This window comes from Grus americana, chromosome 14 (assembly GCF_028858705.1).
Source record: "Grus americana isolate bGruAme1 chromosome 14, bGruAme1.mat, whole genome shotgun sequence".
NCBI lineage: Eukaryota > Metazoa > Chordata > Aves > Gruiformes > Gruidae > Grus > Grus americana.
The window spans coordinates 16,850,570-16,873,522 of record NC_072865.1 but is presented as its reverse complement, the minus strand read 5'-3'; the positions used below and the strand labels follow the sequence as shown (position 1 = coordinate 16,873,522).

The 22,953-nt window shown below is 39.7% G+C and overlaps 1 protein-coding gene across 4 annotated transcripts in view; it reads left to right on the top strand.

Moving 5' to 3' along the window:
* The window catches only part of SLIT3 (slit guidance ligand 3), a 528,889-nt gene that overhangs the window by 454,118 nt on the left and 51,818 nt on the right, over positions 1-22,953 (top strand). For all 4 annotated transcript variants that reach the window (XM_054841901.1, XM_054841902.1, XM_054841900.1 and 1 more), the window contains 2 exons: positions 12,667-12,764; positions 19,507-19,646. In XM_054841901.1, the coding sequence (XP_054697876.1) occupies positions 12,667-12,764; positions 19,507-19,646 (238 nt within the window). The remainder of the gene's footprint in view (positions 1-12,666; positions 12,765-19,506; positions 19,647-22,953) is intronic.

Sequence of the window (22,953 nt, the reverse complement as noted above, 5' to 3'; positions counted from 1 at the left end):
GGCTTTTATGTATTCCCATTGATATTGTAAAATCGAGTCTATGGGTGTTAGAATTCAAGAGAATCATCAAACTTGCAATCAATAAGCCATTGAGAAAGGATTTTCTTGAATAGCTGTAGTAAAAACTAAGGTGAGTGAAACCAGCGCTCGGTGTACTTTGCTGTTGCTGTATTCTGAAAATGCCCTTTTGGCTTTTTTGGCTGATTTTTGTGTCTTTCACACTTTTTTTCCTTAAAACTGAGGTAACAGCAAATGAAGGAGAATAATTTTCTTTCTTCCAAAAAGAGTTATTTGTAGAATGGAGGAAGGAGAGTTTAAAATACATCTGTGCTTTATATGAAGAGAAAGAACATTGCCAACCTGGCATATGAAATGCAGTACTTACCTAGGCATCGCCACAGCCTCTTTGATTCCTCGGATAAATGGGTGCCGGAGCTGTTGGGATGAAGGATGTTTGTCAGCTCTGGGTTCTGCTGTTACCAAAAGCTGTCAGAAATGGAAAGTGGAGATAGGTAAAATCAGTAGAGCACATCGCCCACGCGTCAGGCAACAGATGCTGATGCATGTCTGTGGTAGAGTTGCTCTGTAAATTTTATCCAACTCCATTCACCTCCCTGTTGAGTTCAGCCAGTGTCCTGACTTTTCTAGCAGCACTGCCGTATCTTGAGGGTTCAAGCAATTTCACCAGTCATCCAGAATGACAGATAACGATTGGAAAAATCCTGGGTAAAGCTCTTGGGCTTTGGAGAGACAGAATTCTTTGCAGCCAGACTCTTGTGGTGGGAGGCATTATAGTGAAGCCAGAATGATATTTAGTGAGGAAGCTGGCTCCAAAGTTCTGTGAGGAATTTGGCTTTTCCTCCTCCCCACCCCCTGCGCCAGGTTTTTGTCCCTGAAAACAGGGTTAGAAATTGAGAATCTCAGAACAAAGTGTCTCTGGGATATGCGGGATTTGTGTCTATCACATGTACACAGATACAACTAATGTGCCGGCACTTGAGCAGATAGAGGTAGCTGAGCAGAAGAAGCTGTGACTGCTCAGCACAGAGTTAATAAGCAGGTTGTATCAGTACAGACCCCATACCATTAGCACGGACTCAGTGCTGCTCATGGGGGTGCACATGGCCTTGCATTTGCTTGGAGCACGGGCAAATGACGTTTGCTGTATTTGCAATTTGCCATGTAGATGTACTTCTGCAGTGTTACATAATAATCTGTCAGAATCCTAGAAAAATGGCTGGTTTAGGAGTATTCAACATAGAACTGATCTTAAAACGTAGATATGGTAGTGTTTGCTCATGTACAGATATTCTGGCCAGCTCTTACAGCTCAAGGCCAAGACAGTGCAAGTTTATTCCAATGGACCAGTTTCTCAGTTATGCTGATTTGGGTGGGGTTACATGAATGTAACCGAGTGTAGAGTTTGGCTGCTGATGCATGCCAGCTGTGTGAGAGTCCGTGCCTAGTTTGTTAGGCTAATACTGTTTGAAAATGTAACTCCATGCTTTTGTTTCTTTGGATCTATTAACATATGCATATAAGTCCCCATATACATCAGTCAGTGCACAAATAAATCCCTGAGTTGGAATTGCAAAAGGAGGAGAAATTGGAAGAAACTCTTAAACCAGCCTGCCCTCATCCACGTGAGACAGGAGAGCAAACATCTCTGCCTTCACGTGTTACTCTGTCTTGGCCTTTTTCCTCTCCCAGTGTCAGGGTCGGAGGGACAGACAGTGGAATGTAAGCTCAATGCCAAGTTTTTGTGTGAAGAAATCAGTGCAGCTGATTCTGCCTTGAACTTTCATTCTGATAAATTCTCCTGGAGCGTGTGTTTATGTGATCTGGGCTGGTTTATTTTGTATTTGTTTGTTTTAACCATACTTTAAATACTTATTAATGAATGTCGAAGAAGCATTTTCAACTCTGAATATAATAAAGCAGAAAGCCTCTAGGGATGAGAAATAATGGGTGGCCACGTAAAATGAGTAGACCTATATTTATGTACGGATTTTTAGGGCAAACACGAGTGTCAGCAGTAGGTGTTTATAATTTCATATAATGCTCCTAGGGCAGATAAAACCTGCAGAAATCACAGTATTTTCCTGTGTATGCTTATTCCTTAAAACTTACTATGCATCAATCAGATTTTTGTTTCTTTCTTGTTGCCCTTTCTGTTATAGTAGGTCTAAAGAAAATGGAGATTTACATCTAGAAAAGCATAAAAATGAAAGGCTTAAGGAGGGATTACCACCACAGTTGCTGGCTGAAGGTGGTAGGCATGCATACACCCACCGCAAGCCCTGTAAAAAACATAGTAATGTATTGTGGCATGCCCTAATGAGGGCTTTAACAATAAAGCCAACTCTGAAGAAGTGTTTCCATTTTTGTTTGGCCAGCAAGAAAGCAGATGTTGAGCAGCTTCAGGCATTTGCTCTGTTTGTTCGGTGCTGCATCAGGAGAAGTAGCTGAGCAGTTAAGGTGAATAGTAAGCCATACCCACAGGTGCACACCGTCGTATTCATTCTTTTGTCAATGTGGATCATTCCCCCCGCTTTGTTTTTACTACTGTTTTCCTAGCCTAGTTCTAAATGCCTTAAGAGACCAGGCTTCCAATCTTTTTTTTCCCAGGGTAAAGAAGAAGTTTTTATTGGCGCTTAGTCTGAATTTCAGGCTCTTGTTCTTATGTTTGCCTGGCCCTATTACACTAAATAATAATTTTTCTTCCTCTGTGGTTTGTCTGTCTTTCAGGTGATTGCTGGTTGCTATAACTCTGCCTAATCAAGTTCTCTTTAACCAGCTCTTAATTTTCTGCATCCCACCATTTCCACAAAATTGAATCAGTTGAAGTAGTTGGTCACAGCTGAAAATCCTTATTGTTAGATTTTCTTGTGATTGTCCGTCATCTGTTATCCTTGAGGCTTTCTTGGCATTGACTGTACTTGACAATATGGCTTTTGGGTTTCTTTTGTTGTCCAAGAACATGAACAGAGATTGTCCTAGGAGGTTAATTGCCTTATTTTCCCCTTTCCTTTGGGGATGATGGAATTGGTGCAAGTTACTGTAAGCACACTAAGCTGAAAAGAAAACTTCATTTATTGTGTAAGAGTAAACTCTCCCCTGTTAACAGAAATTCTGTAAGGCCAGACTAGCTCGAGAATTAGTAGATTACTCTGTAGGGTAAGTGCACATACCCTGCAGGGTAAAGTACCAAAGCGCTCTGCACTCCCTTGCTGACAGTGTCAGGCTCCAACGCTGAGCTGGTGCAGGGCAGACATCTGCCTCCTTGGCCCTTCAGGGGTCCCTTCCTCGCACTTCTGAGTGCCTCTAAAATAAATGTTGTGCTCTTGCTCATTATCAGAGTGGCCATGTTTGATTTCTTTAGTAGTCTGAAACATTCGTTTGCATGTTTGCTTCTGAAAACATCACTGCCCGCCTGCGTTACCTGTCACTATCAAATTACAGACTTGGTTTAGGCCAGAAAGGGTTGCTGGTATCTGAGCTGGCAAGCCTTGTAGGGGAAGCTTTACACAGCTTCCGCAAGCGAAACAGATTATACTGGCATTTTTGCTGATATAACACGTATTTGGGTGTGAGACCTTTTATCAGGACAGAACTGTTCCACACCAAAAGCCTGCATCCTTAACAGGCAGGGGTACACCAGGAAAAGTTTCTTTGAATGGACTGTGACTGTCCCAGCATCTTTAGCTCTATTTATTTCAGAAATGTAGTGAGTGCTTTGGAGAGGTTTTTTAATCACATAAGCCCTGTCTCATGTTAGGTTTCACTGGATTCCTGCATGCGGTGTGTCCCTCCTCTCATCCAGGCTGCGTTCAGTAGCTGAAGTGTTAGGCATAGGTTAATTGTCTTGAGCAATAAGTTTAAAATACAACAAATATATTTTCTTTTATTTCTTATTAATAGGAATTGTGTTTTCTATACAAATGCCCAGTCTTTATAACTTTCTCTACAGTGTTCAAGTTAAAAAAGAGCCACTGGCTTTTGATAGCCTAAGAGGAAAAGTTTTGTTGTCACCGCAACATGTATTTGAAAATAAATAGGCCCTTAAGAGTTTTGAGGGTAATGAAAACATTGTTCTCATTCATGAATATTGGTTGAATTCAAGACTACATATAAAATATTCAATGTCTTTTTTACATCAAATATTTTGGGTTGGATTCTGTGTACAGAGGCAACCCTGGGCAAAATCAACTATTTTCAGTGTCCCTAGTTTTCTCCTAAATCTCTCAAAACATTCACAGAGTGATCTGCATCAGACAGTTGATCAGGTAACCTTGGAAGCTCTAGAACACCTGCCCCATCCAGTCTGGCACCACTGGACCCAGTACAGATACAATGTGCTATATGAATTGACTCCATGATAGACAAATGAGGTATCTTCTGTCATTGATTAAAAGCCCAAAAGACTATTGAAACCCAAAGTCCTTATGTAAGGAGAGGTTTAGAAGGACAATCAGGATTTACGTGGTAATTAATATAATTGCAAAATAAACCTCAGATGTCCGCTGAGAATTAAATTTCGTACTCATAGGAGAACCACCAGAGATTTTAAAAAATAATATGATGAATCCTTGCACTTTGACTTTGACAGGCATATTCTTGATTACTAGCTACAGAGGTAATGGAAGGTGTATTATACCCTGGAGGATCATAAATCTTTCTGATTTAAATAAAATGAGGCTTAAGAGAGCAGAGTTCGCCTAATTTGCTATAAATTGACAATTGTGATTTATTAACAAGGACAAGGAAGTCACTAAGAAGTGCTGCTGCCATGCCCAATTATTGTTTAATCAGATGCCAGATGAAGCTAGACTGGCATAGAAGATAACTATACACTGCTGAAGATGGTGGGGTATAAATAATTGTTATCTGTATTTTTACAGACACTAACACTGTGAAAGTTTTCAGAGGGAGTTAAATCAGCCTAATGGGGAGGGAGGCAGCAAGAAAACCAATATCAATGTATCTTCTTTTCATAATCTAGCTTCTATGCCATTTAGCAAACAGTATTTCTCATGATGGTTGTGAGCAGCCGGCAACTTTTTTGTTGTATTGTTGTGTCAATGTAAGTACAGCTGTATAAACAACGATAATGAACTAAAAAAAAGAAATCAGAATTGTCTAGGTAAATTCAAATTTATTTTAAAACTTTTTCAAAACTAGAAATGGATAAATGAGTTACTTTTTCATGTTAATAGGCTTGTAAACAGCAATCCTCAGAAGGAACATTTTTATTACCCCATTGGGGCAGAGGACTAAAGAGAAATAGTTAATTCATCACCACTGTGTGTACCCTAACCTAGAGGCATCCGAGGCGTGGATGTCTGGCAAGGTCTGCATTCAGAAGGAGGAGTCACAGCCTTTTTGTGAACAGCAGATGATCAAAATCTTTCAGCTTCCACCTGGCAATCTAAAAGCAGTCTGATCCAAAACTACTGTGATATTATCGATACCTTGCCAAATAATTTGTATATATGCCTAAGCAGATGGATCTAACGTGCACCCTGCCAGCTCCTGTAGTTGTTTGACCTTGCCAATGAGTGTCTTCTACATCTTTTCCAGATTGAGGCTTAGCCATTATGTCCATGGCCAGAAAGAGCATAAACAAGGGATCACCTGGATCTACTGACTGTATATAGATACAAGTGTGTAAGCTGTCTACATATATCTTAGTATCAGTGCAATCAATTAGGAAATCAGTTTCAAATGGTTCCATTGGTAAAATAATAGTAGAGCAATTACAATGCTATATTTTTTTAGCCCTTCCTGCAAAAGAATTTAGATTAATTTTATATTTTAAAGTTAGTTTTGTTCTTCACTCAGATTGTAACATCTCTATTTAATAACCAAGTATTCCCTTCAGAAAGCTGAGCAGCTGTATTTGCAGTGATGGCTGAGGTGTCCATCAAGTCCATCATGCTGTAATTAGCATAAGATGGCATGCTAACTTTCATAACTTGTGTTAAGATTTGCAGTACACGTAAAGCTTTTTCTTTTCATGATCTCACTGTGGCAAATACTGGGTTTCTTTGCAATGAAAGGCTCTGAAATATACAATCATGTATATAACTTTAGAGAATTTTTCCTACCAAACTTGTAACTGGGTGTATTAGCTGTGTAGCTGAATTCATAGCATCGTGTTTCCTTGGTCAATTGTGCAAAATTCTTCTTGTTTCTCCTTTGTATTTATGGCTACTAAATATATTTAATACAGATAAACTGCTGAATATCTCATTCTTACTTCCTAGGTTAATTTTCTAGTGGAATTGAGGTTTATGTGATAAAACTTTATTCATGAGACATCTCTTTCCCTTCCTGCCCTGGGAATATTTCAATTTACTCTCCAATTTTGACTATCTATGACAGAGGGATAGAGGTTTCAAATGGCAAAAGACGACACTGATAAAGATGCCACTAGCTAAAAGACCGGAGCATGAGTTTATACCTTATTGGAAAGCTGTATGCCATAACTTCAGGAAAACCTTCGATCATAGTTCTCATTTTACTAAGCATGAAAGAAGCAAAACTGAAGTAAAAAATCCATTCAAGAGTTTAAACTGCATTATCTTTCTGTGCTGAGTGTCTGTGTCTTCTGTTATTTTGGGATGTTTTTTCCCCCTCTCCTCTCATCCCAGCTCATCTCATTCTTTTATCTGAAGCATCAGGACTCATGGCTTGTTGACACAGCACATTTAGCCCTTCATTCTGCTATCAGAACTTTGCAGGTCTGAACGTATGAGTGAGTCCCGCTGGTACATGCAGACGTTCTTTTAACACTCAAGCAATCGGCATACCTCAGAAAACTGTTTAATAAAATACTTCCCAAACTCTGTGGAAGCAGAGCAAAACTATACGTAGTGGCTGTAAGTGTCCATTTTTTCTTAATTTCACAACATTAGGAGGTTAAAATTTTAAAGCTGGCAGATACTTGTAAGTTTGAATAACATTCCTGAATACACAGTTGTACAACACAGTGTACGTCTCAGTTTCTCTTTCTGTGAATTTTCCTTCAAGCCTATTGTGAAGTGGAAGATTTACCTAGCCTTTTCCCGTAATGCAATGATTGCTTATTTACTTCTGACCAGGACACCCATAAGACAAGTATATTAATGTTTGTGAGACTGAGAGTTGGATGTGGATGGGTTACTTCTGCTATTAGGAATGCAAAGGACTAGGTTTGCAATACAGTGTCTTTGTAGCGGGTAATTTTGTCTGATTTCCCTAAAAGCTTTAGCTGTATTTAGAGCTTGAAAATTAAGTTCTTTATGAAAATTTCCTAGTTCTTAATTTAAAGTCTCTATCAACTATATTTGTCTCCGTCTAGTATTTTTACTAAACACATGAACACTACCATCTGTTCTCTACATATACCATGTAAATAAAATTTATGAACACATTGTATATTTTTAACAACTCAAACTTTGGTATTTCTTTTGCATAGCTCATTTTTCCAGCATGCTTTAAAACATTGTAGTCATTGAACAAGGCTCTAATTAGCTGGAAAGAAGTCTCCCTATTCACAAACCATTGAAGTTGCATAAGCTTCTGCCTGTCTGCAGGTGTCTTCATCACTGGCTGGATCACGCTTCTACTGCAGTCAGCAGCGATAGTTTTCTACACCGGGAGGTTTCTACCTTGTGCCTGTGGCAAGCTCCATGCTGCTGCCTCTTATCTGTGCCCGCTGCTGTTAGAAACGGGGTGAAGGATCACATTAAAATGGACAGAGCTCAAAACTCTGCCATGTGACCTTGAATGAAGTTTTCAGTCCATAGACAATACTAATTTGTGAAAATTAATTAAAAAAAAAAAATCACTGCAGTGGTTGAAACAGTGTCCAAGCAAATGAGTGCTTTTTTTTTTCCTATTATTCTTTGTTCTTCCTGTCAAGGTCCTTATTAGTTTTTGCTACTTGTTCTTGAGTGTTTTACTAATCATGATGTAATGTTTTCCAGTCTTGGACACTTGTAAAGGCTAGTATTTGGCACAGCAGTACCGAGGAATAGCTTGTATATAACACTCATGCCCAGTATGTTTAATTACTGTTGAGTATGAAATGAAGAACTGACACTTTCTAAGTGTGGTGGATAGTTTCTGTTCTCATTCACTGAAATATGGAGCTGGAGCAGCTCAGATAAAATCTGGACCAGCTGAGGTACTTCAGATTTAAAAAAAACAGCTGGACTCTGAACATATATATCTTCTCATTAGTTGCAGAAATTTTATGTTTCAACGCCTAATCCTTTCCTCTCCTGCAGAAAATGAGAGAAATTATATAAGAGTGGTTTTGATCTGATGCTTTCGCATCAGAGTAAACACAAATTTATTGCAGCTTAAAAAAGCTCTAGAAATAAAATATTGCCCACAGAGGGACCTTCATCCTCTTTCTGTGAATTGCTGAGACAGTCATATCTTCCTGCCTGTCCTTGAAACAAAGTCTGCACCTCTTTTTCTGGTTCAGACTTTATTAAAAGACTCTTTAGTCTTGAAGCAAATATACAATATTCTCCTTTGTAGTGGAACAAATAACAACAGTTATTTCCAGAGAACGTAATTCAAAGAGTTTTTCCCAACTCACAGATAAATTCATTTTAGTGATGCTTGACAGCAATTCCATTTTTCTGGTAAGAACAGTCTTACTGTAAATTGAGACTAGAGAATTGCATTATTCATTTGAAAGATGTTTCTAGAATGTCTTTAAGCTCTTCTGGGTAGTGACAGTCTTGTACAGAAGTAAAATGGCCTTGCTTTGCTCTAGATTTATTAGTACGAATATTTTCTGCAGCTTCTGTCCTTTCAGAAGTCTTCGTTTTTCATAGTCTTCTGTGTTAGAGAAATTGTACTTGTTTTGTGGGCTCTCAATGTGCTATTGATAAAGTCAACTCAGAGAAGATAATCCTCAGAGAAAGATTAAATACTGTTTGCCTATTTATTACAATGAGTAAACTGAGTCAGAGAGACTCTAATTTTCCTGTAGCCACACAGCAACTTGTTGTTGTAATTAAGTCTGATTCAGCAGCACATACTAATCGGTTTCCATGGTGCCTGAGGCCCAAGAAGCCAATAATTCAGCCATGTTCAGTACAGAAATGAGAGCTAAGTCATGAAAAATTTCATGTGCCAGTGAGAGAGACTGAAAATGCCTTGCTCTCATTTTAACATTTCTCTTTATTAAATTTTTACAAGAAGATTCAAAATAATCTGAGTAATTACAGTAGAATTGATGGGCCTGTTGTACATGGTGTTCAACTGTGACAAAACCTTCAGAAAAGCAGGTGCTGTGGTTTCTGCTTTGCTTCTTGCTATGCTTAGCTGCAAAGGGTTTAATATTTAGTGACAGAGGGATGGAGAGTTCAAATGAAACACAAATAACTGATGTTTGTGAAGTATCTATAAAATAGTCAATTCTTCAGGGACAAAGGAAAAGTATTTGTGATATTAGAAATATAAAAAATGGCATCTTCCAGCTTCACTAGGATAACGTGGTAAACACACAGGATTCACACACAGATGGACAAACACAGGTAATGTTGCAGAATGGTGGCAGCAGATTAGTGTTGATGCTGCATGGCTCACATCCGTGAAGTGCTGCGGACCACACGGTGCCAAAATAAAACCTGCGTGAGCTTCCCTAGGCGCCTTCCCAGCTCTTCCCTGAGACATTTGGGGGCTGAGGATTTCAAATGGAGAAGGACAGGCTGTTTGGCAAACGCAGCATGTATTAAGCAGAAACCCTCTCTGCCAGGTCTTGGGTGAGGTCTTTGCGTGCTGCCTGCACTGCTGTGTTGGGGGAAGGAGCTCACAGTGAGGCAGGGGGTTGGCCAGGTTTTTCTGTTGTTGTTTGGAAATGTTTCTCTTCTGATTCAACCAAGGAAAAAGATGTCCCTGTTTCCTTGTATTTGCACAAATTTTAGAATGCAAAGCTGCTTCTCCTCTCCCTGGGGAATGCTGGGGACAGAGCCTCAAGAAATACAGCTTTGTCTCCCATTTCTGTAACAAAGCTCCTCTGTGGTGTTGGATGAAAGTATAATTACTGCGTGTCTCGGTGGTTCTCGCAGTACGATGGCAGTATGTCCTACCTGACAAAATCCTGAAGACTTCAGTAGTATTTGGAGGACTGAACTGTATGACGGGTGAATGGGAGAGCCTAGCGCCATGAGTAGAGAGACCAGAACAAATGAACTCTCTAGAAAAGTTCACATTTATAAGCTGGTTTGGGGTTTATAAATGCCTTGATTAAGCTTACTTGAGGCTGCACCAGTTTCAAGATCAGCACTCCAGAGACAAAATTTTAAATTAACATTGCTATGATTATTTATATAGTACTTAAAGCATGAATGGAGCTTGAGCTGTCACAGACCCAGCACAGGCCCTGTTCTGCTGGCTTGCCACCTCCAAGCTGGGCACCTTGCTGGAAGTGGGCACACCAGTCAAGAGCTGGGCATGGAATTCTGATCAATGTAGGATCTAAGAGAGAGGTGGACAATGATGAACAAGGGTTGGAAAGATGTCAGCAGCCTATTTGTTCTTCACTCAAAAGCGAGATTTCCCATACAAACATGCAGCCATAGACAAACTGATCAAACCCATCCTGGTGTGGTTTTCCCGAGAGATCTGTTCCCTTGTAGTGCACAAACCCACATAGTCTTGGTTCAGGGAGCAGCTGGGTTCTTTTGAAAAAAAGGTAGGGAATGTTCTCCTTGTTGAGAACCAAATAAGCTTTTCAAACAACTTTGACAGAAGAACATGAGAAATGCCATAATAGGTCTGTAGTGCATTTACTGCAGCATTCTCTGTGTCACAGGGGCAGCAGGAAATCTTTACTGTTTGAGGAGAGTATACAAGCCTGGCCACCACCCCTCTCCAGTTCTCCCAGCACCCACCATCATCCAACTGGGGATGTTGATGTCTGCCTGGTGCCTTTCATATCTGGTTTGAACCTATTGTCCATGAATTTGTCTAATGACTTTTATACTATCTGATTTCACAACCTCTTGTGGCAAAAACATCCCAGAAGTTCATAGTTTGGAAGAAGTTTTATCTGTATTAAGCTCATCTTCTAACATCAGTAAGTGTCCCTCTACAGGTGAGGGATTCAGTGTGTGACAAATTCTGCATTCACCACTTTCATGATTTTGTAAACCTCAATCATATCACCCCCATCAGCTTTCTTTTCTCCAGACTAAAGAGTCCTAGTCCTTATAGTATCTTCTTCTAAAGCTCCATCTCCTTGAAAATTTTGGTAGTCCTTTTCTATGACATTTTTTAACCCCACTGCATTCATCCTGAGGCAAGCAAAGCACTGTCAAGCATCATTTTGACAACACAGCCATCATAAAAAATATGAGACTATAGAAACTATTTGAGTGTCCCCAGCTCTAGTACATCACACTAGGTACATAAAGTCTGAAAAGGGTCAGAAGCTGTTGCAAAATAGGTGGAGAAAGGAATGACTTCTGATGAGTGTTGTCAGCAAGGAAAGTTGGCAGTGGTAGGACAGTGTTTAATACTAATACACCAACGTTACAGCTGTTACAAACTGATGTCACAGACTGGCATCTGCCCTCTTTGTTTAGAGACTTACAAATAGATATACCATTGTTATTTCTCTGAAATACAAAGTAAATAATGTTTTTTAAACCAAGGTGAAAAAAACCAGCAACCTTGACTGAATTAATGTATCTCCTGAGATGCTGTTCTTATCTTGATTGCAGTCATGTATTAGCTTTCCAGTAGATGAGCTGGCAGAGGGCCACTGCTAATGTGATCTTTGGTAGGAAGAGTAGAGAGATTTCTTGAACGTCTTGTGATTGCACAGATCCCTTGAGCACTGAGGCTTTCAGGTGTCTTTATTCCACCCTACTGTGTAACTGAAAAGCCAGACCAAAGTCTTTGATGTATCTGTCAAATTTACAAATAGCTTGTTCTAATCAGCAGAATATAAAGATCAGAGAAATATGGCTATGCCTTCAAGAGCCAATAAAAAGTCAGCTGGTAACAGTAGAGGTAGTTCAAGCTAGTGAAGTTCAATTGGAACTGATGTATATTTTGGGGCAACCTTTAAGAAGGGAACTGATTCAACGATGATATCTCAAAAGGATTCAGTGTGTTCTGCAGAGAAATTCAAACTCAGCTCCCACAATAAAAGTTAATTTCCCCCTTTAGGTTTTGACAATGCGTAGTAAGGAGTATGGTGTACTGTTGCAGTGTTTAACTGAGCGCTTGGTAAATGCGGTTGAATGAGTGCTGACTCTATGTGGTCTTGTGCTGACTGTGTGTGGCCCTCTGCTTACCTTTGGTCATGATTAATTCTTTTCATTGTAACTAATATTAGAGATAAAAGTGTGTTAGAGTAATGATGAAACCACCTGTTTCTTTAAAACAGTTAAATGAAAGAGTTAACTAAAATCTTGAAACTGAAATGATACCAAGATACCCACCAGGCCCCTTGGTCAGAACAGTTGCGCTACCCAAATTCTCACCTGAGTGATGAATATATCTGTCCATCAATAAATAACATTAGGTGATGTGATGGCTCTGAGGACCACAGACCTCCTGTAAGTGGTGTCATACGTAGGGTGAGGGAGCAGCAGAGATTGATTCAGATGACGAGTCTTACTAACCTTGTTTCTTTTGCATTTTCCCAAATAGGGTCGAGACTGCAGTGTGCCCATTAATTCTTGCATTCAAAATCCGTGTCAGAATGGAGGAACCTGCCACCTCACCGAGGCAAATAAAGATGGATTCAGGTAGTAACACAAAGCTCCTTTAAAATGAGATTATAAAATTAAATGTGTTTCTACTTTGCAATAGTGAACTATAATGGCTACTTTATGAAAGCTGCTGCATGTGACACTTCTATTTACCATACAAAAAAAATAATCTGGTTTCACTGGTGACATATTGTTTCCTCTGAATCAGGCCTCCTTATTTTCTCATAATGGAGTATACTTTTAAAAGCTATTTTGAGTGGTCTCCCTGATCTGCATTGTGTTATCTGTATGCTAATTTTCCTTGGGGTATTTCAAACTCATATATACCCTTTTTTCTATTTGTAAAGTAAGCATCTGTTGCTTGACAACCAGATGCAAAATGTTTTCATACTGAAGAATCTTGTAGACAAACAGACTTTAAAGAAAGAATTAAAAAACATGGAGAGATTGCCACATCTTGGGCATTGTGCCTGCAAGAGAGTAACCTTTACAGCTGGACGTTTCCCACATAAGAAAGAGGTAGCGTAGGTGGGGATACTCCCAGAGAAGTCCAGAAATTTTTGTGAGGAAACTGGGAGATTTGTGCAGCTACAGGCACTACTTTACAGCCAAGAAAATACAAGTTTGAGGCTTTGACCCCTAGTTGTCATTAAAGTTGATAGAATTTTTTTTTTTTAAAGAGCTGATGAAGTTTCATCGATTGGTCCTCAGTTTTTATGCTATTTCTTCAACAAAATATGAACAAAAGTACACCATGCTGTTGTTTCAGTTGCATATATGAAAGCATTGCTTCTAAAAGCTTTTATATATTACTGAGGCTGCTGCTTTTTCTTCTCCTATATATAGCTTCCTATCAGCAACAGCTGGAGGGAGGCACAGAATTGCAAGGTTTATAAATGGTGTAAGCAGAGAATCAAACCAGTACATTTTTTTCAGTTTGATTCCAGTTTAGTTTCAGCTGTGATTAAGACTGTTCCAACTAAGGTTAACTGTTGGTTAACCAAGTCAGCAAACCCATATCATCTTACGTCAGAAAATGGGATTTTTTTCAAAAAAGAAAGGGCCTGGTGTAAGTTTGGGTGACTGACAGGACTTTAGGTGCAGTGGGAGTTTAGCACCCCCCTCCTGTTCCCCTACCAATGGTAGGATGCTTTTTATATTTCCAGCAAAGCATTGTGGCTTCTTTTTGACTCCTCAAATCCCTCCAGTGGAAATGAGGCACAAAAGAGCTTCCATTTTGCTCTGCGGGTGGGATGAGTGGGGAAGAAAAAACAAAAGAAATGCCTCAGAGCTTCTCTCTGTCTCTGTGCTGCCCACCCTCAAGAATTCCTCCCTTACAGAAACAGCTCCGGCACATGCTGGACACAGAGGGACACTGACAATATCACAATGGAAACGTGCAGGTTGATGGGGATGAAGGGATGCTCTCAGGCTGTTACAAATAACAATCTGAGGCTTTCCAACATGGAGAATAGGAGTAAAATACATGTGACCATATTTCCATGAGGGGCAGTTTAGAGCTCAGCATGAGCAGCTGTGACAAGGCCCTGAGCAGAGCAGAAGAGCGCATCTCCTGCGTAGAGATGCATCTGGAGGGTCTTGCTGGTGTATGGTGGTGGGAGAGGATGAGGAGACTCTGCGGATCGTAGCACATGCAAACGGTCATGCTGCTGGACAGGACCTCCGAGATTTTGGTGAAACCACTACTCTGCTCTTGTCATCTGATATACCTCTTCTTGATTCAGATTTTAGCAAGCCCAGAAATTTTTGGAGTAAAAGTTCTAGTTTGGTTTCTGCTTTAGAGAACTAAAGGTCTGGTGGTCTTCGGTTTGGGTTCCCTTCTGGTCACCCTCATGTAATACTGTTTAGATAGCTTTTTCAAGCTTGTGCCAAAGCAAAATTGTACCATATTAGAATATCTGTTTTCTGTCACTCAGTACTCATTTTTCAAAGATCTAGCTGATATTAAAAATATGCAAGTAAAGCATTTTATAATATCCGTAATACTGGAATGAAAGGCTTCAGCTTATATTTTGGATCAGGTTTTTCTTTAGCATTTTTGTTTTGTTCTACGGTAGAAAGTAAAAAGTTTTGAATGACCTGAAATGAAAGCTACTTCTGAATTTTTCTCGTGAAGAATTTTACAATTTCAGAGGCTTTGCCTCCGTTCCAAATGGACGTCGTTCTTGAGATCCTTTGCAAAACTGCAGGGGTGGTTTTGTTGCGTAACAACTTTTTAGGCTTTTTAGGGAAGGTTTCTGCTTTTATAGTTATTTATATAGTTTCAGTTGGTCTAATAAAAAGACACATAAAACCATATCTCATCAAAATCTTGCTTCATAAAATTGAATGTTCAGCTTATGCATTGCTCTGTTTTCTCTCCATGTTTTTAATTCAGGCAGTCCATAGCCCCAGCTGCTCTGGAGAACAAGAGCGTGGGGCTTCGGCATGTCTTAGAGAAATGTGATGTAGGGATGGAACAGGCAGTGAAGGGGGAGATAAAGAAACATTTTGAGATTGAATTTGGTTGGTTGGTTTGGGGTTTTTTTGGTGGGAAATTTTGTCTCCAGTGGATGGCAGCAGTCAGAGTTACGTGCATATAAATTGCGTTCATCAAGATGGGAAAATGTTGCCTTAGATTATATGTTGTGAGGAAGTGGATGTCAAAAACATTTTCATGAGAGGCCTCCTTGGATTTTTCTGTTGTGTGGCCTGTAAAAGAAATTATATCTTCTGTATATTCTCTTCCCTAGGGAAATATATTCATACACAAGCTCTGCTGCCAAACTTGTCAAATCTTTACTCTTGTAAAAAGGAAACTTAAGCCAAAGCTCTCTCCTTATGAAATGCCAAGCAGTTTAACTCTCAAGTTTCTGTAGTCTTAGACAAGAAAATTACCTTTTAAATAATGTTAAGGTGGTGATGTTCCCTAAGCAAAGACAGGAAATCCATAGTTATGACTGAGGTTCCAGCCTGACTTGCCTGCTGTGCCCGGTACCCACAAGGACTCGAAGCAGCAGGGGACTGAGCCGCTCAGATTTGTTGTAATAGCAGGTCCTGGTGGGGCAGCTGAAGGGCAAAGGTTCAGCTGGAGTTCTTCAGTCCTTCTTGGCATCTTTCATTCTTGCACTTTTTCGATGCTGAGTAATTTACACATTCTCTTTTTTTCAGGGACTACTTCCATGTTAAAGAATAGTTAAGGGACATCGTGTGGCTCAGGGGATTAGAAACATCAAGTTTTTTCTCCCTTTGAATTGCTCATTCTAATCTATTCTAATCTAATGTTTTCTTTGACAAAAGATTGCCAAAAAAGGTGCTTATTGAGACTGGTAAAATGAGATGCTCAATCAGACATGTCCTGGTCATTTAGCATGCCTGTAAGTGAGACTTTGACAAAGGAGGCAGAGCTGTCAGCTCTCCTTCAGCTAGCCATAAGCAACCACCTGATCTTTGATAACCTACAGTGTTGGGAAACAAAGTCTCTGGATTATTTTAACTTTTCTCCATATAAACCCCCCTCCATTTTCCAGACCGTTTTCTTTAGCATTTTCCACAAACTTTAAGTTCCCTCATAAATGTAAAATCCTGGAACTGATTAACTCCCTAGTGTTAATTCTGTCTAGTTCAAGGAAAAACATTGCACTTCCAGAATTACAGGCTGCTCCATTGGGATGTAGATGTAAAAAGCTCCTTTACCAAGAAACTGTAATATTCCTGAAAGAATTTACTATCTCTGCTTAACAGTTGATTTTTTTGAAACATGATACACTGTATGTATGTCTATTTTAATAAACAGATGATAAACTGTTTCATTAGAGTTTATGAAAAAAATGATTTTGAATATAGTAAACTTATAAAATTGTCAATATCCTGCAGCTCCAAAAGTTTACCCCCAAAATGTTGTCATTAAGTTCAGTGTTCCCTTGCGCCTTCATGAAGATAATGGGGTTTTATTTAGTTCTTTATTTTTAGGAAAACACAACGCTAACAGAATATCTCCAAACTGGAGGAGTAGGGAATTTGGACCTTTATGCAATCACAATGTCTTAGAAAATAGTTCTTCCCTGCGTGGCTCCATTGTTTCCGAGGTCCAAACGAAATGCTGTCTCACACTGCTTCACTATTTAGTCAGTACAAAGTTTTCATCGTTGTCTCTGGAATTAATTTTCTCTCTCGGTCAGCTGGAACCCAAGTTTGATGACCTTCCAGTCACTCTGCAAACTTCATTTTTCTTCTAAGCTTTTTCTGGGAAAATACATACAAACAGTCCCAAACTGCAACTCTTTCAACATATGGTTCAATCCGGGTCCCAAATTGTATGTTTTATCTTTTAATTTCAGTTCTCATATTTGGCACATTTGAATGCAAATCAAAATAAAGAATCATACGTAAGCAATAATGTAAAGACTCCCTATAATACATAGGGACCAGTAGCCAAATGTCATCAATTATGCTGACATTTCCTTCAGTATGGAATGTGTCCTAATACTGAGCAATTGTATGTTAACAATCCCATATGTATTGTTACTAATGGTAACTCTACTGACTTGAACCATTACTGTGATAGTATTTAATAATGTCATTTTTAATTGCATACATCCAAGCTGTCCCAGTCCTTTTGTGGAAGGAAAATGGTGTTACATTCACATAAAAATAACCAGCACAAAGCCACTCTTGTTGCTTTTCTTTAAATGGAGAGAAAAAATTGTGCTCCCAAACTGAGACCTTGGATGCCAAGTTGCAGCCTGGAGCATATTTTTATGGCTGAGTTATAAACCCCTGAAAATGGGGTTTTGTAATCGAAAAGGGAGACATGATGAATGTGCCACTGTATTTAATTAGATGTCTTTAACCCCCTCCCTGACACTTGCATTGCCACAAAAGATGGTGTGCCAGCTCTTCTTTCTTATCTGTCTCCTGTGATCCTCTAGATCATTGCAGGGTCAGCAAGAGGACATATTTTATTAGCAATACTGAGCTTGAGACAGGAAAAGAAAATATTTCTTATTGATTTATTGTGTCCTAAATTGGATTTATTTGAGCAGTTTGGTTTTGGTTATTCACGGTGAAGGTTTTCTAACTCTCACGACCTGTGAATGGTCCCTGCAGAACTGAATGAAGATGACTGTTTAGCATGTGACCTATATGCCTGTTCTGTACGCATCTAGAAGATCTTACTGTTGTGGTGGCTCAAGACACATTCCCTACCCTTTTTTCTTCCTCTTTGTTATTCCCTTAGTTTCTGAGGTTGCCCATGTCATGAGGAATCTGACCTTATCCTCAGGGTCCAACCTAGGATCTACTGAAGGTGGATGCAGGTGGAGCTCTGTGCCATCCCTCCCTTGGGAGTCCCCACGCTCTGCTCAGTCTGTGGCACACAGGAAGAAGAGTAGCAAAAAGAGAAGCTGGTTGAGCAACCAGCCCAAAAGTGCTGCAGTTTTCTTCACAAATTCTGAAGATCTCCTCTTTCTCCAGGGCATTCCCCACCTCAACCCCATGACACCTACGTAAAGCAGGATAACCGCCTCATGTTCACTTTTTCTATCATCTGAGCTGAAAAAAGTCCCCTGCAGCTGTCTCTGCATTGAAAATTCTCCTGGCTTCAGAAAGCAGTGGATGGCAATTAGTGTGACTGCTCTAGTGCTTTGTGGTTTTCATCCTCAACAATCAGTAGTGCTTTACATTTGCTCAGGGGGTTTTTTGTGCCACCAGAACTTGCATGGGAAAGGAAATGAACAGCTGAGTGAATGCGTAGTTTGGACTGGGACTCGAAACAGCCCTTCCCTTCCACACACACACAATACTGACACTTCAAATGTCATTGCTGGCTTCTTAGAAGCCACTGAAATGACTGGAGCACTTGACACATGTTTTTAGACTCTCTTTTAGGAAACTGTGGCCTCCACCTCTTCATCACTTACAGCTAGTTTAAAATATAAAGGTTCTCGTAGCAACCATAACTTCTAGATCTAGAGAGGAAGCGGAGATTGAAAAAAATTAAAGTCATTCTTCAACCACTTAGTTTCATACACTCCCTCTAGGGATCATACATCACAGTCTTGTGAGATAAAATATTTAGTGCAGTTATTCTTCAATAGTGTCCACATCTTCACAGAACCATTACTAGCTCTGCCATTGTTTGTTTGTGTTTTAGTTGAATTATCTAGACATCATCAGCTCTTCTACAAATAGATATTGGAAGAGCTGCAGAAGTACTGAAACCTTACTGCACTTGTAAAAGCAATCATTCCCAAACATTTCTTGTTTGGACAAGTGACAAAGTGGTAATGAGAAGAAAATGTTCATGTCTGTAAACTCAGTTCAAGCCGTTGTTCTTTAAAGAGAGTGAGCTATCTAAAAGCTGCCAAGTTGCCCCATGATTGTGCAGTCCTTGGTAGGCAAGTATCCACATACGCAGAAAATCATTAACAGAGAAGCCAAGGATTTGAATATTGTGATGAGTGTTTACTCTCCTGCCCTGGAGTTGCTTACTGCAGTTCAGGGCTAGGGTTATCAGCAAAGAAAGCAAAGAGAAGCACAACAGAGCTGTCTCCTGCTGATGCTTTTATGTCTGATGTAAATAATTACATGACCCCATGAAATGTCAGACTGCATCCTTCACCAAACACATAGGGTTAAAGTGCTCTGTACTTCACAGCAGCGATGAATTTGGTTCCAGCAACTCACTTTTATATGTTTTAATTTCGGTTTTATACTTCAAACCTCCTGCCCCTTCAGATCCATGCTAACTTTTATTAATTTTTTACTTTCTTCAAAGCTGTTCGTGTCTCCTTGGGTATGAGGGGGAGCGGTGTGAAATAAACCCAGATGACTGCGAAGATAACGACTGCGAGAATAACTCTACATGTGTGGATGGGATCAACAACTATGTCTGTCTCTGCCCTCCTAATTACACAGGTAAGAATGGGCCACAACCAAAGAACAGGAATCCATGAGGAGTCCTTTCAGCGCCAGAAGAGAAGAGTCCAACTGCATGTTTACTTTGTCCGTGAGTGTATAATTAACCAAGAATCTAGTCCCATTTTAAAGCAACCTGGTTGTCTTACTGGAAGTAGTTCTACCAATATTGCAGTACTCGTGCTCACAAACATGGCCACTTTTCTGAGTCAAAATACTGATGCTTCGTGGTAAAATACATTAAAAAATACTGAAGTTTAAGGTGTCAGAGAAATTCATAGTTGTGCATGAACATTCTCTAGATAAATTTCAGAAATATTCCCAGTACTGAGCTGAGTCTGATATACATCTGTTCTGAATCTTGGAAAATAAAAATAGTTCCTGTTTAAATTATGGTAGGAAAATAGCTTTTGGGACACGCCTTTCACCTGAGATCTCAGAGGTCCACATTTATTAAATAAAATGAGCCTGACAATGTGCTGTTTAAATTCATTATCTCCATTTCACAAGCGGAGAAGCAAAGGCAGTGTAAGAAACTGTAGGCTCAGTTGTCGTCGTCAGAGTGCACCCATGGCAGTTAGCCCAGCTCAGCAGATGTGCAGTCACCTGCTAAGCCCGCGGTGACAGAAGTTGGTAACTGAGTTAGGAATGGAATTAGTATCTCCAGCGCCCATCTTGCATTTCGGATAAATTCCTTCCTAAACCTGCTTGCAAAGAGCAGAAACCCTCCTAACTTGAATCTAAAAATGCTTTTTCTCAAGTCCTTACTGGAGCATACCGTTGACTCATTCAAACTGCATTAGCACGACCTTCCTGGCTCAGCATGGAGTGGTAAGGAAACACCTGCAATAGTTCCTACTTCCATCCTTTGAAATGGGTTTATTACCTTCTAAGCATGGAGAAGTAATGAAGGGCTTCTTGTACACTGGAATATATTACATGTCAGGGGATTTAATGAGGATCAAGCTTGAGTGGCTGAGTAAGGCAGGAGGAAAGCTTCTAGAATTTCCAAACTCTTAAAATACTTTTGTGGCGGATACAAAGGAGGCCCATGTAAATCTTTAGCTGAGAAAAGCCTTATGACTTGAATGTACATTTATTGAAGTTCTAAAATGGTCTTTCTGCCAAAAACTGAAAAACTTCAGTTGAGCAGAGTAAAGAGTTTTGCTTATAGGATGTTGAGCCCATTGTGCTTACTTGTGCACTATTTATGTGAGCTGTTCTTGGGTGGTTTCAAACAAAACGCTATACAAGGAGGCAGAGTCTTTACATTTATGAGAGGAAATATATTTGCCCAGCCAAGAAAAGACATATCTAGTAAGGAACTGAATCCAGTATATATGCAAATGCACTTTCCTTTTCACAGGCATATTGCAGAGCTTTATTTTTTTTTCAGACAAAAAAAGGTAGTAAAGAGCTAGATTGGAATTTCTTTTCAAATGGCAGTATGGATAGGGGCCAGACAACTCATACGATACTTCAGAATCAGTTTTGAAATATTTTTAATCAACTTCCAGCTTTTTGTTTAACCTGAATATTGTCTGTGCTGTGCTTATGCTTTTTGGTAGGAGTTTGTAAAACACTAGACCCCAGTTTTGCAACGTGAGATACACACAATTGTGTATACCACATGATAAGCATTTGCTATCACGGTGCAGGCAATAGCTTTGACTGCAGTTGAAACAGACTGAATCTTTGAAGAAGAGCAGGAACTACTTCTGGAAACTATAATATTAATCATAAGTGAAAAAGTTTGCAAAAATGGGGGCGTGGCTTAAATTAGAAATCTGAAGGGTTACAATAGTTCATGTTGCTTAAAAATAGGAAGAGTTTAGTGAACTGTGATAAAAGAATTGCCTTAACCTGCTTTGCCTCCATTTTGGAGGAGGGTATTTCATCAAACCTGATCAGTCACCTGGAAGGACTCACTGCAGTGCAGCTGGCTGGGCTGAAATATCCCTCAGAGGTACACCTGGCCCCTCAGAGCTGAAAGACAGCGACCAGTGTAAAATGGCTAGAAGAATTGAAGCCATCAGCCAAACAAAAGTTACATACAAGCCAAGCAAATCTGAGTCATGGTTTTCAGGGTCCTCTAAGAGTTGAATCCAAACACAAGAAATTGGGCATCATCTGAAGTTGCTTGGTTAAATGAACAGCAGCTAAGGAAATGCCATGGAAGCACAAGAAGTACTTTAAAAGGATTAGTGTGCCTGACCTGAAAAGAGAGGGCTCTATTGACCTAAGAGTTTGACTGAAGTCTCCTGTGACATCCAGGGCATCTCTGTGTATTCTCTTTTCATAATGAAGCAATACCTGAAGCTACTATGGCAGTATCTATAAAAAAGGAGAAAAAGAAGTAGGTGCAGATGACTTTAATATTGTGTTGATGATGCTAAGAATAGTGAATGCTAACATTTCAGTGAGAAAGCGGGTCACTGGAGGAGTCAGGAATACTTATTCCTGTGCTCAGAATTGTGCTTTGAGCTACAGTTGTGAGAATTGTGCATCCCTCTCAGGTGCTGACTGCGCTAAACACTGTGTTAGCAAACTGTGTGTGCTTCAGAGTTGTCAAGTGTATGGATTTTATCTATATTTATAGGAATAAAGAATGGATGACGGAGGGTACTTTCCAGGGAAGCAGTTTTTCAGTGAAGTAGTCTGGGGAACAATGAGCTCTCGGTGTGGTACTTTGCCTAAAAGGGCAGTGATAGCTATAGACAGGGTGTATCTAGTAGGACAGACAATGTAGGTAACAGCTCTTTGTGTTGTGCCCAAACAGTGTACTTAGTTCTGTTGTTCAGAATTCAAGGAGCAAGTTGAGAGATGAGAAAGAGGATTAGAGGTGAAACATAAAAAAAAAACACTGGAGGATTGAGAATAGGTTTGAAGATCTCAAGAAAAATCTTATTTGGCTTAACAAAGAGTGGGCAGACAGAGCAAGATTTGGTTTTGCTGTGAGGTTTTTTTTGACCCCTTCACAAACGCCTGTATGGAGAATAGGAATTTCTTTAAAAGGTTCATTGGCTGGCCTTTGTGGCTGAACAAATCCAGACTGTACATTTTTATCAGTGTAATTATACAAGAGTTGTGGGTTCTAGATACAAACTGGATTTCTCAGCAGATGCTGTAGTTAAAACACAAGTTAATTTAGGAGCAGTCTCTGTTACACTGGAGATCAGACTAGATGTTTCTGTGCTGATAATCTGTGATGTTTTAAGAAATATTCAGACTGTTGGTTATAGATGCCCAGCTCAGTTATTGCAGATTCCTTCTTTTCTCGACTGTAGAGGCAGGCAGGCTCTGGTAG